We start from the raw sequence: 14,943 nt of genomic DNA, 5'->3' as shown, positions 1-14,943 counted from the left end.
TAGTACTGGAAATGCAAGCAAACACCGACATTCCTCACATTTTTACGGGGCTTCTGGGAATAAAACTCAGATCTTCTTGCTTGGAAGGAAAGCGTTTACTAACCCAGCTGTCTCCCCAGCCTGGGAGTAAAAATATTTTTGTACAACACCACTCTAAACATTCTATTACTTTTTAACCCAAGAACGATGTTGCTATTAGCTTACATGCAATTTTCCTGAGATGTAGGTGAAAATTCAGCTTACCTTGTTACTGAGGAAATAGGAAATGGCTTCTAGATTCCACTTTTAAGAATCCATGCAAGGTTTTAAGATACGACCTGATCTAATTTGTATGTTTATTCTTATCATTTAGAAAATTCCTTTCTGTTTTGCTCTGCTCTGAGCTGGCTTTTTACTATTTTTTATTTAAAATACTGTGTTGAGAGTTAACTCTCCTATTTATTAGGGTCTAATCTGAAAACAGATTTTTTTTTTTTTTTAAAGCCCAGCTTCTCCTTGGTTTGATACTTCCTAACGTCCAGACACATCCAGCCAACCATCTGCAACCACGAATTCTCTGCTGAGGAACTGACGAGAGACAGAAATATAAAACAGTACAGAAATCACTATGTGAGCAGAGAGGTTTTACCAGTCTGTCTGAACTGAGAGTCATTCCCTTCAGAGACCAGTCTAAACCAGAACAGTTCATGACAAGCGGAATTAAAACCAACATGTAGCAGTGATCTAAAAGGAATGCGGACTCTTCTCCAGGACATAGAGATCTGTGGATGAGCTATTAGAAAACTCCCGCTTCGGCTCTCTTAAGGGTAAGTTAAGCTCTAAATTGTGGTTGTTAGCACTTAGGAATGCGCTAAGGCAAGCATTTGGGTGGGAATCATTAACTGTAGGATGTTACTAGTGAGTTGGTTAGAATTTTCAAATCTTCTGAGCATCTGATATGATAATGGCAGCAGTTGGAAAACAAATTTTCCGTTTTACTTACTCCATGACTAAAGCAATTGGGTAAATGGGAAGGAATGTAACGTCGTTTTAACTCTTTTGCATATATGAGCTATTTTCAAAGTTACTTGAATTGCTTATTCTTTTTTGGTCTGTTTGCAATTTTACTTCCAGAGAAACGTACATTGTAGGATGTAAGATTTTCCTGAGTTCCGAATTGTTTTTAACTGACTTGAGAATGTTTTCATCAAAACTTAAAGAAATAATTTGTTAACCTGTTTATCATACTAAATATATAAAAATTACCTGATTTTTTTTACAATGTATATATTCTCTGAATAGCAGGAATTCTCTCTGATTGAGAAATTACTGATGATTTATAATGAACTTGTTATTGTTACATAATTTTTAAAAAATTATTTATTATTTTTATTTCATGTCTATGAGTGTATTGCCTGCATGTGTATAAGTACAGCCTTATTGTGCAGGGCCCATGGAGGTCAGAAGGTGTCAGATTCCCCTGGAACTGGAGTTAGGGACAGTTGTTATCTGACATGTGGGTGCTGGGAATTGAACCTGGGTCCTCTGCAAGAGCAGCCAGCGTTCTTAACTGCTGAGCCATCTCTCCAGCCCAGAGATCATACAGTTTTGTATTCAGAGCAATTTAAGCTAACCAGATGTTTTATTCGTCTGTGGTTAACAGTATTTTACATTAGAGTATACAATGGAAAAATTAGTCTTGACAGCCAGGAACAAATAACCAAATTAATGACAATTAAATTATACAATTCTTCTTACTTAAATCTCTGGCATATATATAAAGTATCAGAAAGAAGAGTCATCACTTAGACAATCTATCTTTCTATTTTTAGGTACCATGGCTTGCCACAGCACTGATTTCTTAGTAAGAAATATTGTAGTTTAGTATTAATTGAGTTTCCAGCTGCCACAGTTTATTGATGGCATTATTAGTTAGAGTTCATTTACACAGCTGGTAAACCAAGACATAGTAAGCAATCTGAAATTATCTGGAATTTCATCTGTCTCTCTTGGACTTAGATGCTTATTGGACTTGAGAATTTTAGTAGTTGGCTTAAGAATTTTTCAGACTTTAGTTATAAAAGTTCAATGAAGGGCTGAGTTAATCATTGTCTTGAATTCGTGACATGCAAAGTGTGTATCTTAATTTTTTTTAACCTCTATCTCTAATTTCACATTTGATTTCCCACTACTCAAAGTAGACTTTTTAAATTGTTTTTTGTTAATGGTTCCTTGGTCCCAGGATATTTTTGGAAAATGTGTATTGCATATGGTGGGGATTAGGAAGAATAATATTGTGATACAGCAACGTTTTCCTTCCTTTAAAACAATTGAATTGGCACCTCGTGTTTAAAGATTTCATGTTGAGTGTTAACCCATTGCTCCTGACTCCTACACAGTTGTGTTTAGATAGTATCCATAAAAATGTGGGGATTTTTTGCCCCCTGCTTCAATGATCTACATTATGAAGAGCATCTTTGTACAGATTCCTCATGAACACATTCCTTACAATAGGCCCTAGCACAGAAGTGATTGATAATAAGATCCTGCTAAGCAGTCCGCCTAAATGACTGGGCAATTCTATACCTCTATCAGACCACATCAAGTTTGGACAGTTTAACTGCCAAGTTTCATAAGGACAGCAGCATCTAACACTTAAACTCTGAAAAGTCAGTGCAAAGGAGAAAAGAGGCTCTCTCATGATTGTTTAAATTTTTATTTCTTTCAATGGAGTTTAGCAGTCTCTTTTTTCTTCCTTACTTTCCTGCTTTTGGCGCCCTTCTTCTCTAGGCGTTTAATTGGAAACAGCTGTTAAAATGTTTCTTTTTTCTTTGATTGCGCAATATGTTCTATTTCAGACTTCTACATTTGCGTCCTTTACATCCTTTAAGAAATCAACATCGAAATGAGCAAGAGACACTTCAAAGTGGGTCAGCACACGTGGGCTCTTCTCTGCAAGAACTGTCTTAGAAAGTGGAGGATGAAAAGGGAGACCTTGATGGTATGGCTCGGAATCTCTGTTCTCATAGTTAGGAAACATATTTCCTCAGCAGCACAAACACGGACATTAGCTGATGCTTTTATGTATCCCAATTATAATTACCAAGCTATATTTTTTTCAAACCTTGGACTCTGTTGTTTTTTTCAAATAAAAAGTTAAAATATGTAACTATTATGTATCTACTGGAGACATTTAAAAAAGAGCTAATATTCAGCAATGTCTTGAAAAACGAAGCCATATCTTTATACTACAAGCATAATATTTAACATCTGGGTTCATTTGGATCTCATGAAGCCATAAACGCAGAAGTTCAGAGCCAAAATCAAAGAGGCAGAATTTAACCCAGAGCTACTTCAGAATGTAACCTAAGTTTTGAAAAAACTCAAAAGAATCTACTCCCCATACAGAAATGATAAAAGTGTGAAACAATAAACATGTAACCATTCTGTTTATTACTAATATATACACGAATCATAGTGTCACACGATGCATAATGAATGTGTGCAAATATGTGTCACTCAGAAAAGATAAACTACAGTGCTTCAAAATAAGAGAACTATGGATACAGTGTTGATTTGAAAAGGAGAATGGGCTTATCTGGGTACAAATGCTTGACTGAATAGGACTCAACATATGTGACAGAATGCATGAGGTCTTGTGAGGGGGCTATGGGATGTGTGGATGGGGGAGGGAATCTAAATTTGATCTATTATATGAAATGTGCAAAAACTCAATAAAATATTTTTAAAATAAATAAATAGGAAAAGAAAAGGACATTTTGGGCTGTTATTTCTATTACAGGAGTACTTTTTTGGGTCATAACAATGTTTAGCTATGCTTTGTATAGAATTAATGATAAACAATAATCTAAAGTCTCTCAGAGAAAACAGCTGCATATTAAAATCTTATTTTACGGACATTTTGTGTGTATGTGATTCTCACTGAATAAAATATGCAAAATTTTTATGCATAGAGCAATGATTCAGTAAATCATTGTGAATGCAAAAGTTGAAATCTTACTGTAGATAATTGTTTTACTTCCAAACTTTTAACTCTTTCCTAATAAATGGCAAACACATATATATTTTCATCTATGAATATAGATATATTCATAGATTTATACACAGCTAAAAATTGTGTATGATGAGTATGGCAGATGCCATTAAAACTTTTGACAGTTTCATGCACTTATATAATGATTTTTAGTGGTTTTTACCTCATCCCTCTCCCCACTAGAAACTGTCTTCTCAACAGGGCCCCCTCTGCTTTCTCGATGTTTTTTGTGTGTGGCTCACTGAGTTCATTAGTTACCTCTTTGAAACAGTCTTATGGTTATAATTAAAACTAATATAATGAACTTTATTATCAGTTGGCTTCAAATGCGTTCTGTTACCATTCCAATTCCAGAACATGGTGTCTATAATAAATAATTTTAAATTCTTTTTTAATGATCAACACTATGGTACTTCTCCCATGGGCAGGAAGCTGTTGATAAAAATAAACTCAGTTTTTGCTGATGGAAGCTACTTATCTATTCCGCACCCACTGCCTTTTCAAATACGAACCAATGGTCCATTCATGATTCAGCTCGCATTCAAGAGTAAGAAAATATTCTCAGTTATAAATGGAGCTGATGTCACAACTCCGTCTGGTGGAGTCTGTACAGATTGCAAAGTGTGCAAACTAAAGAAAAGATTAAAATCAAATATTTAAAAATGAAAGAGAACAAATGGAATGCGGGCTGTGGAATGGAATGAAGTAATGAAGTGGTTTCAATTGTTCGTGGTAGAACACCTGCTGACTTTCTTCATTTTTCTCTCATTGCTGTGCAGGAATGGTTTTTCTCATTTCTTCTAGTACTATTTGCTTACCTGTTATCCTCCAATTTACATCAAGTTCATGACTCGCCTCAAATACCTGACACGGATCTGGGACGTGTAGATAATTTTAACGATTCTAATTACATCGTTGCATTTGCTCCAGAGTCTCAAACCTTCCAAGAGATAATGAACAAGGTGGCATCAACTCCATTCATGAAAGGTGTGTTCTCTGGCAGTTTGTGAGATAATTGTCTTTACTGTAATATACTCTAACTCATTTTAGGATAGGTCAAGTTAAATGCTGGCATCTAGGGAGTTTATCAACAACACTAGTGAAAATTGTTTTCCAGTATCAAGAAGGATTTCTCATTCTGTCAGTTAGTAACCTAGTTCAATGAGTTATTTTCCTTTATAGTACATATCAAAGTGAGATGAATCCAGATTAGTTAAATGTATGGTTTTGAAAAGATTCTGGCAATGTTGGATAGCAATAGCGGCATGAATTTTTAGTCTTCCCCAGTCCATAAAACTGACAGAGAAACTAAATAGCAGCATCAAAACCAATACACATCATTTACAACATAACGGGTGTGTTTCCTGTACTCCAAGATGCCCATGTTTGAGGAAGAAGCACACTTATACTTGCCAGAATGACCTAGTATCTCTCTGGTGTTGGTTGAACAGCAAAGGAAGCAATGGGGCATCTGGAGTCTGGAGACCCCTCTCACCCTTAGAGTTGATACGTAGCCACAGAACAGCAGATGGAAGAGTGTTCAGTAACTACTGGTGGTATACTATTAGAACGCAGTTCTGAGATATTAGATGTGTAAAGTGGAAAGACTTTAAATAGACACTTGTGGGATAATTTCCTTCTCATCCTGTGACTTTGAAAAAGGTCTAAGCATGGAAGAAAGAAGATGCAAATGTCTGGGTTAGGAATTCTTCAGGGTGAAAATCCCTGTCTTTCCAGATAGCTGGAAGTCATTAAAAACTAAGTTATGTCAAAAGGACTCAGTAGTCAACTTGGCAGAAATTGAACGTCTGTGTGAGCAATGATTTAAAACTCAACAAGCAGTTAAGTCCATGGTTTCAGAATGAGATTAAAAGAGAAATGTGACTGATCTTTTACATCAGCTGATCATAAATGAGTTCTTATAAGGAAATTTTGTAAATTAAAAGGATAAAATAGCATGAACCCTGTAACACTGTACTATTTTATAGACAATAGAAAAGTATTACTTTGTAAATGTTTTCTACCAGTAAATGAAATTATAGAAATAGAGTATCACCACTTTGAAATTTCTACTGAATGGATGAATCGAGTACTTAGCATTAATTGTAGTTAAAATCTCCAAAGAAAAGACAATCAAAATAATGCACTTTTGATCTAAAAACACACTACCACCTGTAGTCTGACAAACAAAATTATACCTGACTCTGATTACACCTCTGAATGCAGTTACTGGGCTTTAGGAAATTCATCGCAGAACAAAGAAACATATTGAATTGCATCAGGGATATGTACCCATCAAAATGCAGACTACTACAAAATTACGTGGCTTCGCTGGCCTACATTTGATGACTAACAGCCATTTATACTATATAAATTACTTATTATATTATATAAATTAAAACAGTCATTCAAACACTATCTAAATTTACAATTGTATGCTATCTTGGCCATCTGGCCACATGATACCATTATCAAATGGAAATAGTGTATATTCCACTGTCAGGTCAGTTTGCATGCACTAAATGGATGGGTTGGTATTACTATTATTTCAAATTTGTCATGCTTTAAATTATTGACTAAACTGTTTGGAGAGGCATAATATATTTTCAATAAGAGCATCTGCCACATAAAATTTCCAGTTTTATTAGAACATTAGAAATCTCCCACTTCATTTCCAAGGGTGAGTTTGTGAGGGAAGAAATAGCTTCAACATAAAATGACTTCAACATGATCGAATCTACGTGCTGTGGTTGGGCCACATAGAAATCTTCTCACTAAACTATTCCCTTTCTTCACGTGGCAGGAAGAACAATCATGGCATGTCCTGATGAAAAAAGCATGAATGAACTAGATTTAAATTATTCCATAGATGCAGTGAGAGTCATCTTTAAGGATACCTTCTCATATCACTTGAAATTTTCTTGGGGTCAGAGGATCCCTAAAGTGAAAGAACACAAAGACCATTCAGGTAACTTTCTCAGTAGAAAATAAATTTAATATAGATTACTGTTACATCATTAGCCTCAAAGGGGGCCATGACAGTGGGTGTGGAATGATGATTAAACTGATTCTTTAAAGGAAACTCATACTCTGCTGCAAATATATTTTTATCGGTGTGCATTCTTTGAACATAGTGATGGGTTTTGTAAGCACGTATCCATACAAGTATATCATTCACGTTGACCGTATTTACCCATCTTATCCTTTATCTGCCCCCTGTTATTCATATTTATTCCCTTAGTCTTGTTTCCACTACCACATCATTCGTGTGTGTGTGTGTGTGTGTGTGTGTGTGTATCTGTATAAAATCTAGGCTCTGCAAATAAGAGAACATGTGATCATTTGTTTTTCTGAGTTTGACATGGTTTGCTTAATATGACCATATCTAATTGTATACAATTTCCTGAAAATAACTCCATATTTTTTTGGGGGGGGCTGAATAAAATTCCATGTTTATATACATTTAAAAATCCGTTCATCTAGCCGGGCCTGGTGGCACACACCTTTAGTCCCAGTACTCAGGAGGCAGAGGCAGGCGGATCTCTGTAAGTTCAAGGCCAGCCTGGTCTACATAGTGAGTTCCAGGACAGCTGGGGCTATAGGGATACCCTGTCTCAAAAAGATAAAAAAAAGAATTCCATTCATCTATTGATGGATGTCTAAACTAGTTCTACAACTTGCTAGTGTGAATAGTGTCACAATAAACATAGATGTGCAAGTATTTCTGTGTCAGGTAGATTAAAAGTCCTGGTATAAACCCTGGAGTGGATAGCCTGATCATTTAGTAATTCTATTTTTGGTATTTTTGAGGAATTGCCATGGTTATTTAAAGCCTATATTCTTTTAAACATTAAAAAATTAAATTGTGTGTATATGTGCATGTCTGTGTATGGATATGTGCATGTGGGTGCAGTACTCTTAGAGGCCAGAAGAGGGTGTTGGAACTTCTGGAGCTAGAGTTACAGAAAATTGTGAGGCTCCTGATGTGGGTGCTGGAAACTGCACTTGGGTCCTCTGCAAGAACAGTATATACTCTTAACCACTGAGGCATCTCTCTAACTCCAAAGCCTATATTCTTAAGTACATTGTTATGATGTTATAGCCTTGCCATGGGTTTGCAGCCAGCTCTGGCTGCATGGTGCTTTCCAGACCAGTCTGGGCTACAGAATAAGACCCTGTTTCAAAACCAAAAATTAGACTGGATGGATGTGGTGTTGCACACCTTTAATCCCAGCACTTGGAGGCAAAGGCAGGCAGCCTGGTCTACATAGTGAGTTCCCAGGCCATTCAGGGCTACAGAGTGAAGCTTTGTCCCCAGACAAGCAAAGAAGCCCCAGAGTACACTTGTTATTATTTCTATGTTACTTGACGAAAGAAAACTACAAGAACTGTCCTGCTCAATCATTCCCAAACATTTAAAAAGTTTCGTATCTTCTATCATTAGTTTTTTTTCGTAGCAACAGAAGCTCAGCCTATGTAGTGTTGCTCCCTTAGTTGAAGACCAACTGTCCCTCACCCTGCAGTGACCTGTTGTCAGTAGTTCCTCTGCTAAGGTTGGGGCTCCTTACCCACTTTCCCAGTTCTATGCTGGGTTTTTGTCTGGTTTGAGTTTTGATCGATCTTGTGCATGCTGTCAGCATTGTTGTAAGTTCATATGAGCAAGTTCCCAGCTTCCTGGAAAACCATTTCTTTGTGGTCATCTGCCACCTCTGGCTCTTGCAGTCTATCTGCCCCTCTTCCACAATGATCCCTGAGCCTCGGGTGGCAGAGGTTTAAATTGGAGTCCTGTGCAGGCACACACACTCTGCAGTCTCTTATTCTCTACATTTTGACCGGTTGTGACTTTCGGTGTTTATTTCCTGTTGCACGAAGAAGCTTTATTGGCGAGAGTTGAGAGATGCACTAGTATTCTCTCTGTCACCTGTTCCACTGTGTCCCCTGAGACTTAGGTGAAGCGGTTCTACTGTGGATGTGTCCCTTAGGGGTGGGCGTCTCAAGAACTGACGTTAACATCAAAAACGAAATTCTAGTGTGTAGTCTTTGGGCGTGCTCTACAACCTAAGAGGCTTTACCATATGGTATACTGTTACGGAATTTGAACAATTTTGGAGCATTAAAGATTTTGACTTATTCCATGACTCGGAGTGTCTGGTTGCATAATAATAGGTGTATCTTCTTTTCTCAAAGCTCACTGTCAAGAAATGAACAAAAAAATAACATGTGAGAATTCGATCTTCTGGGAGAAAGGCTTTGTAGCCTTTCAAGCTGCCATTAATGCTGCTATCATAGAAGTGAGTATTAAATGAAAGGAAACAGTGCATTGTAAACTAAGTTTTGATGGGCGGAGATAAAGATTGTCACTTATTTGTTTTTAGTCATTAAGCACAGAATGCCAAACAATTTCTGTATCCAAACCATTGTGCAAATACTGGGGATTTAGAAAGTACACAGAATGCAGTCACTTTTATGCAGAGGTTCTGGTAATGGGAGAGGGAGAAGAATGGATATACTGGCATTGTAAAAGGTTTAGCATTTACCACGGGACTGTATAAATCATGGGCTGCATAAACAATGAAGCAGGACATATTCTGCTAAGAAACACCAGAGAAAACTTAGTTTGAAGTACTATTCCAGTTAGGATTTTTTTTTTTTTTTTCTGATGACGATGCTAAGCAGAGATGGTCAAAGGAGTGAAGATAAAACCTGGACCATTCCAAGAAATACAAGGGTCCGATCATGGAAGGCATATTTAATGCATACACCTATAGATATATATGTGTAGGAAATGTGAATATTAATGATTCCTTACAATTCAGAGGAAAAAAGCTTGTGGCTGCACTAAATGATAATGATTTGTTCATTGATATCTTTCCTTAGATCACAACAAATCACTCAGTAATGGAAGAGCTGATGTCAGTTATTGGCACAAATATGAAGATACTACCTTTTATTGCCCAAGGAGGAGTTACAACTGATTTTTTCATTTTCTTCTGCATTATTTCATTTTCTTCATTCATATACTATCTGTCAGTCAGTGTTACAAAAGAAAGACAATACATGAAGTCACTGATGGCAGTGATGGGGCTTCGAGAGTCTGCATTCTGGTAAATCACATGTCCAAAATTCACCAAGCAGCATGCATAAGCAGAAATATGTAGCTGGCGGGACTCCCTAGACCTACTTATTTTGTCGTGTTTAGGTTGATGCTTTCATAAACTAGAACATTACAAGTGATTGCACTATGTGGATTCACATGCTCGGTAACTGGAACTTTCTGTATTTCTTTAACTTAAAACCTGACTCTAAGGTGTTTGCCATCCTCAGGGCATTAACAACATAAAGCATGACTCATTGACCAGTTACTATGTCTGGGTGAACCAAAACATATGTATGAGACATTACAGTTCTGATATACAATGACATACGTATTTCAGATACTATGTTGAAAGTGGTTAACAATTTTTTAAAGGTTTTTTTATTTATTTGTTTTTTTATGTGTATGAGCATATTGCTTGCATGTATGTAAATGCCCCATGTTGTGCAATGCATGCAGAGGTCAGAGGGCATCAGATTCCTTGGAACTGGAGTAAGACAGTTATTAGCTGCCATGTGGGTGCTGGGAATCGAACCCAGATCCCCCGCATGAGCAGTCAGTGCTCTTAACCACTGAGCTATCTTTCCAGCCCTTGAAAGTGGTAAGGGTTTTGACCCCACTTTGCACCGAGAACAGAAAGATGCTGTGCTCTGAGCACCATGCTTCAGAAGCAGGAGAAAAGGGTGGTAAGAGCAGCGGCCTGGCCAGTGGGAAGCCATGGGCTGTCTTCACCTCAATATGTAGCGGCTACCACCTTGGACAAGATACTTAAACTGTCTTTCTGCAAAGCATGGCTCTTAGTACCTGTTTCTTGTTGGTCTGGAGGATTAAAGAAACTGTTCTTAGAGTGTTTTACACAGCAGTCGAGAAAAGTTAAACACTCAATATAAGATATCAGTTAAGAAGTGTGGAAAACAGTGTCTCCTGGAAGAATAGTAGGATGCAAGCTAGGAAACTAAGGTTCAAGTGGTTAGCAAGCAGAGTTTAACCTGAGTTTAACCAAGTAATATGCTAGAGAGATAAGGAATGAATCCTCAGGTCAGAAAGCGGTGGTTTGGATCTTGAATTTGCCTTTCTTTTTCTGAGACATTATTCTCAGTGTTAAACAAGATATGCAGGATATGCTTAGTTCCAGGCACATGCTGGTCTTTAAAAGAGAAACACCGATGCATAGGAAGACTGAACATCGAATGTGGCTGATTTATGCTAAATTAATTTTTTTCTAAAGAAGTGTACCATATGCTCAGGGTAGAAAGGACTGGTCTGGCTACAACAGGAGTTATTTTTTTTTTTCTGCTCTCACTTTGTTTTAAGATGATGTACTTCAAAACTGAAGGGAATTTGTTTTCTGTATTTTAAAAGATGACAAAAACAATGAAGAGTCATTGGAAAGAAAGTGATAATTTTTTTTTAAATCTAGTGAGGAAAGATTTTGAAAAATCAGAGCTTTTTTCTCCCAGGGCAAAAGGCTATGGTATTTTATTTGTATAACATCTGAATGAAATTAAGGGGAAGTTTATAAAATGTAGATAGATGATCAATTTTAGGAATCATTACAATCGGACAGAGGAAAAAAACTAGATTTCTTGAGATTATAGAATTTTTTTACTTTAAATGAAAGGAAATTAGCAAGGAAAACAGCTGTCTCTTATGAGCCCATCATATTAAATCCATAAAATACTTAACAAATTCAGTTGTTTTATTATTTTCCAGTTGTGTAACCTGAAGTTTAAAGGAATTAAATAACGGCCTCTCAGGATTCTCTAGTTAAAATGTTACAGAGAAAACTTAACCTTACGGCTGTGTGATTAGGAAGCTTGTTCTCTGTCACCTGTAGTGAACCTTCTTACATTGCTGATATTAATAGTCAAAACACATCTTCATGACCATCTGCTTACCTGCACCTCTCCATGCCCTATCCTTATGTGTATATCAACATGGAAACATCTATATCAAAGGGTTGGCAAACTACCTTTGTGCAATTTGCAAATATGGAATGACTTCTTCACTTTCAGTACTGGGAAGAATATAAAAAGAGCACTAACATTTTTGAGAACACAAAAATTTATGGGAAGCTCAAATGTCCTTGTTTACAATTACATTTTTATTGGAATGCTGCCAACATTGTATATAGATTGTCTGTAACGGCCTTTGTGCTATGAAGGGCATATCGATGAGTTGTAACAAAGATTATTTAAGCTGCAAAGCCTGAAATATATGCAATCTGCCTCTCTAGAGGCTTGCTGGCTGCTGCTGCACCATCTCTTTAACGCCCTTCTTCTTTTTATAATTATTTTACCAAAAGAAGTTGTATAGAACTGAAAAAGCCCTCACAGACGCTTCCCAGAATCTCTCCCCATTGCTCACATCATATTGATCAGACCAGGCCTTCCTCAGTTTGCACTTAACCAATGTCTTAGTTTCATTCTGTTGCTGTGATTAAATACCATGACAGAAGCAATGTGTGGAAGAAACAGTTTATACTTCCAGGTCACAGTGCATCACTGAGAGGAGCCAGGGCAGAAACTCTAGCAGGAACCTGGAGGCAGGAACCATGGAGGAACGCTGCTTGCTGGCTGGCTCTCTGACTTGCCCTGTGGATCGTGCTAGCTAGATTTTTTTTTATACAGCCCAGGACCACCTGCTGTAGGAATGGTCCTGCACACAGTGGCCTGGGTCCTCCGCATCAATTAATAACAGTGTCTCACAGACATGCCACACACCAACCTAGTCTAGGCAGTTCTTAAATTGGGGCTTTCCTCTCAGATGACTCTAGACTATGTTGGGCTGATAGAGCTAGCCAGGACAGCTGTCTATTGTACATGTTCCCTTGAATTATATACTTTTCCCTATAAAATATTACCTTTAGGAAAAGGCAGTTTTCTGATTTGTTAGCAACTACCTTAACAAAATCCTTGGTAGCTGGGCATGGTGGCACATGCTTTTAATCACAGCCCATGGGAGGCAGAGGCAGGCAGATCTCTGTGAATTTAAGGCCACCCTGGTCTACACACTGAGGTCCAGGCCAGCTAGGGCTACAGGGAGACCCTGTCTCAAGAAAAAAAACAAAAACAAAAATAGTCATTGGCAAAACATAAACTTCACAGACCATTTGCTGAATAAGTAAGGGAATAAAACAACAGAGTGACAACATTTGCATCAACGCTGTGTTTCTCTGCCAGGCTATCCTGGGGCTTGATGTATGCTGGCTTTGTTCTTGTCACCGCTACTTTGATGGCTCTTGTTGTAAAATCTGCCCAAGTTGTTGTCTTAACTGGTTTCGTGGTGGTTTTTCTTCTTTTCCTTCTCTACGGCCTGTCTTTGGTAAGTTGGTCAAATTTTTCTCCCTTCAATCATGCATCACTGATCGTGTTGCTCCATCGTCTGTTCTCTGCAGTATTTGCATAAGGCGATATCTATAGAGTCTCCAGTTAATGGAAGAAATACACTTTCATAATAGTGTGTTAGCGTTCCGTGACTATAGTGAATACCGGAGACAATCACCTACTGAGGAGGAGAGGTTGTTTCTAACCTGTAGTTTGGTGGTTTCAGAGCAGGGTTGGTTGGCCGTGTTGCTTTTGGCCTGTGCCCAGGCAGCACATCAAGTCAGCAGTATATGTCAGACCACAGCCACACACTTCATGGCCAGGGCATGTAAAGAGAAAGAGGAAGGGGCTGGGGTTCATAATTCCCTTTTAGAACAAGTCCTCAGCGACATGAAAAATTTCCATGAAGTCCTACCTAAAAGATTCCATCATCCATTCCACCCCCTCCCCCGTAGGGCCTTGGACTGGAGATCAAGCCTTTCACATCGGTGTTTGGATGTGAAATTCCAAATATGAAATTCCTTTTATTGAGCTCTTGATGCTTTTCAAACAACTATGCCAGTTAACATTTTTCTCTTCTTAGATAACTTTAGCTTTTCTCATGAGTGTGCTGTTAAAGAAACCTTTCCTTACTGGCTTGGCTGTCTTTCTTCTTACTGTGTTTTGGGGAAGTCTGGGATTCACAGCATTGTACAAACATCTTCCTGCCTTTATGGAATGGATCTTGTGTTTTCTTAGCCCCTTTGCCTTCACTACTGGAATGGCCCAGGTAAGAGCTGAGGTACCTATTTTGTTTAATTTTTATTAAATAATTTTGCCTGCCTTTCTCTCTGCCTCTCTCTGTCTCTCTGCCTCTCTCTGTCTCTCTGCCTCTCTCTGTCTCTCTCTGTCTCTCTGCCTCTCTTTGTCTCTCTGTCTGTTTTTCTGTCTCTCTCTGTCTCTCTGCCTCTCTCTGTCTCTCTGTCTTTCTCTGTCTCTCTGTCTCTCTGCCTCTCTCTGTCTCTCTGCCTCTCTTTGTCTCTCTGTCTCTCTGTCTCTCTGTCTCTCTCTGTCTCTCTGCCTCTCTGTCTCTCTGTCTCTCTGCCTCTCTCTGCCTCTCTGTCTCTCTTTGTCTCTCTGTCTCTCTCTGTCTCTCTCTCTGCAGAAGCCCGGCTGTGGATATAAGCTATCTTTCTCTATTGTTCTCCACATGGTTTTAAAGACAGGGTCTTTCTCTGAACCTGAAGCTTGCCCTTTTGGCTAGCCTGGCTTAAAGGATAATGGAGATTAAGAAGTTTACAGTTTAGGGCTGGAGAGATGGCTCAGTGGTTAAGAACACTTGCTGTTCTTGTAGAAGACTTGGGTTTGAATCCCAGAACCCACATGGCAGCTAACAACTTCCCATAACTCCAGTTCCAGGGTATCCGGCAGCCTCTTCTGTCCTCTGTGGGCATTGCACAACACAGGTGCACTTATATACATGCAGGCAATACAAGCATACACATAAAATA

The 14,943-nt window shown here is 38.2% G+C and overlaps 1 protein-coding gene across 1 annotated transcript in view; it reads left to right on the top strand.

The window, feature by feature from the left end:
- Nucleotides 1–543: 543 nt before the first annotated feature.
- LOC103742226 (ATP-binding cassette sub-family A member 9) overlaps nucleotides 544–14,943 on the top strand; it is a 76,704-nt gene continuing 62,304 nt past the window's right edge. Inside the window, exons 1-8 of the mRNA XM_029568412.1 lie at nucleotides 544–806; nucleotides 2,838–2,980; nucleotides 4,813–5,020; nucleotides 6,837–7,001; nucleotides 9,221–9,324; nucleotides 9,911–10,137; nucleotides 13,310–13,451; nucleotides 14,037–14,222. Coding sequence (XP_029424272.1) covers nucleotides 2,885–2,980; nucleotides 4,813–5,020; nucleotides 6,837–7,001; nucleotides 9,221–9,324; nucleotides 9,911–10,137; nucleotides 13,310–13,451; nucleotides 14,037–14,222 — 1,128 coding nt within the window. The 5' untranslated portion in view covers nucleotides 544–806; nucleotides 2,838–2,884. The remainder of the gene's footprint in view (nucleotides 807–2,837; nucleotides 2,981–4,812; nucleotides 5,021–6,836; nucleotides 7,002–9,220; nucleotides 9,325–9,910; nucleotides 10,138–13,309; nucleotides 13,452–14,036; nucleotides 14,223–14,943) is intronic.

Source organism: Nannospalax galili, unplaced genomic scaffold (assembly GCF_000622305.1).
Source record: "Nannospalax galili isolate Female #2095 unplaced genomic scaffold, S.galili_v1.0 scaffold781, whole genome shotgun sequence".
NCBI lineage: Eukaryota > Metazoa > Chordata > Mammalia > Rodentia > Spalacidae > Nannospalax > Nannospalax galili.
The sequence above is the reverse complement of the archived record's forward strand: the minus strand, read 5'-3'. Positions and strand labels throughout refer to the sequence as shown.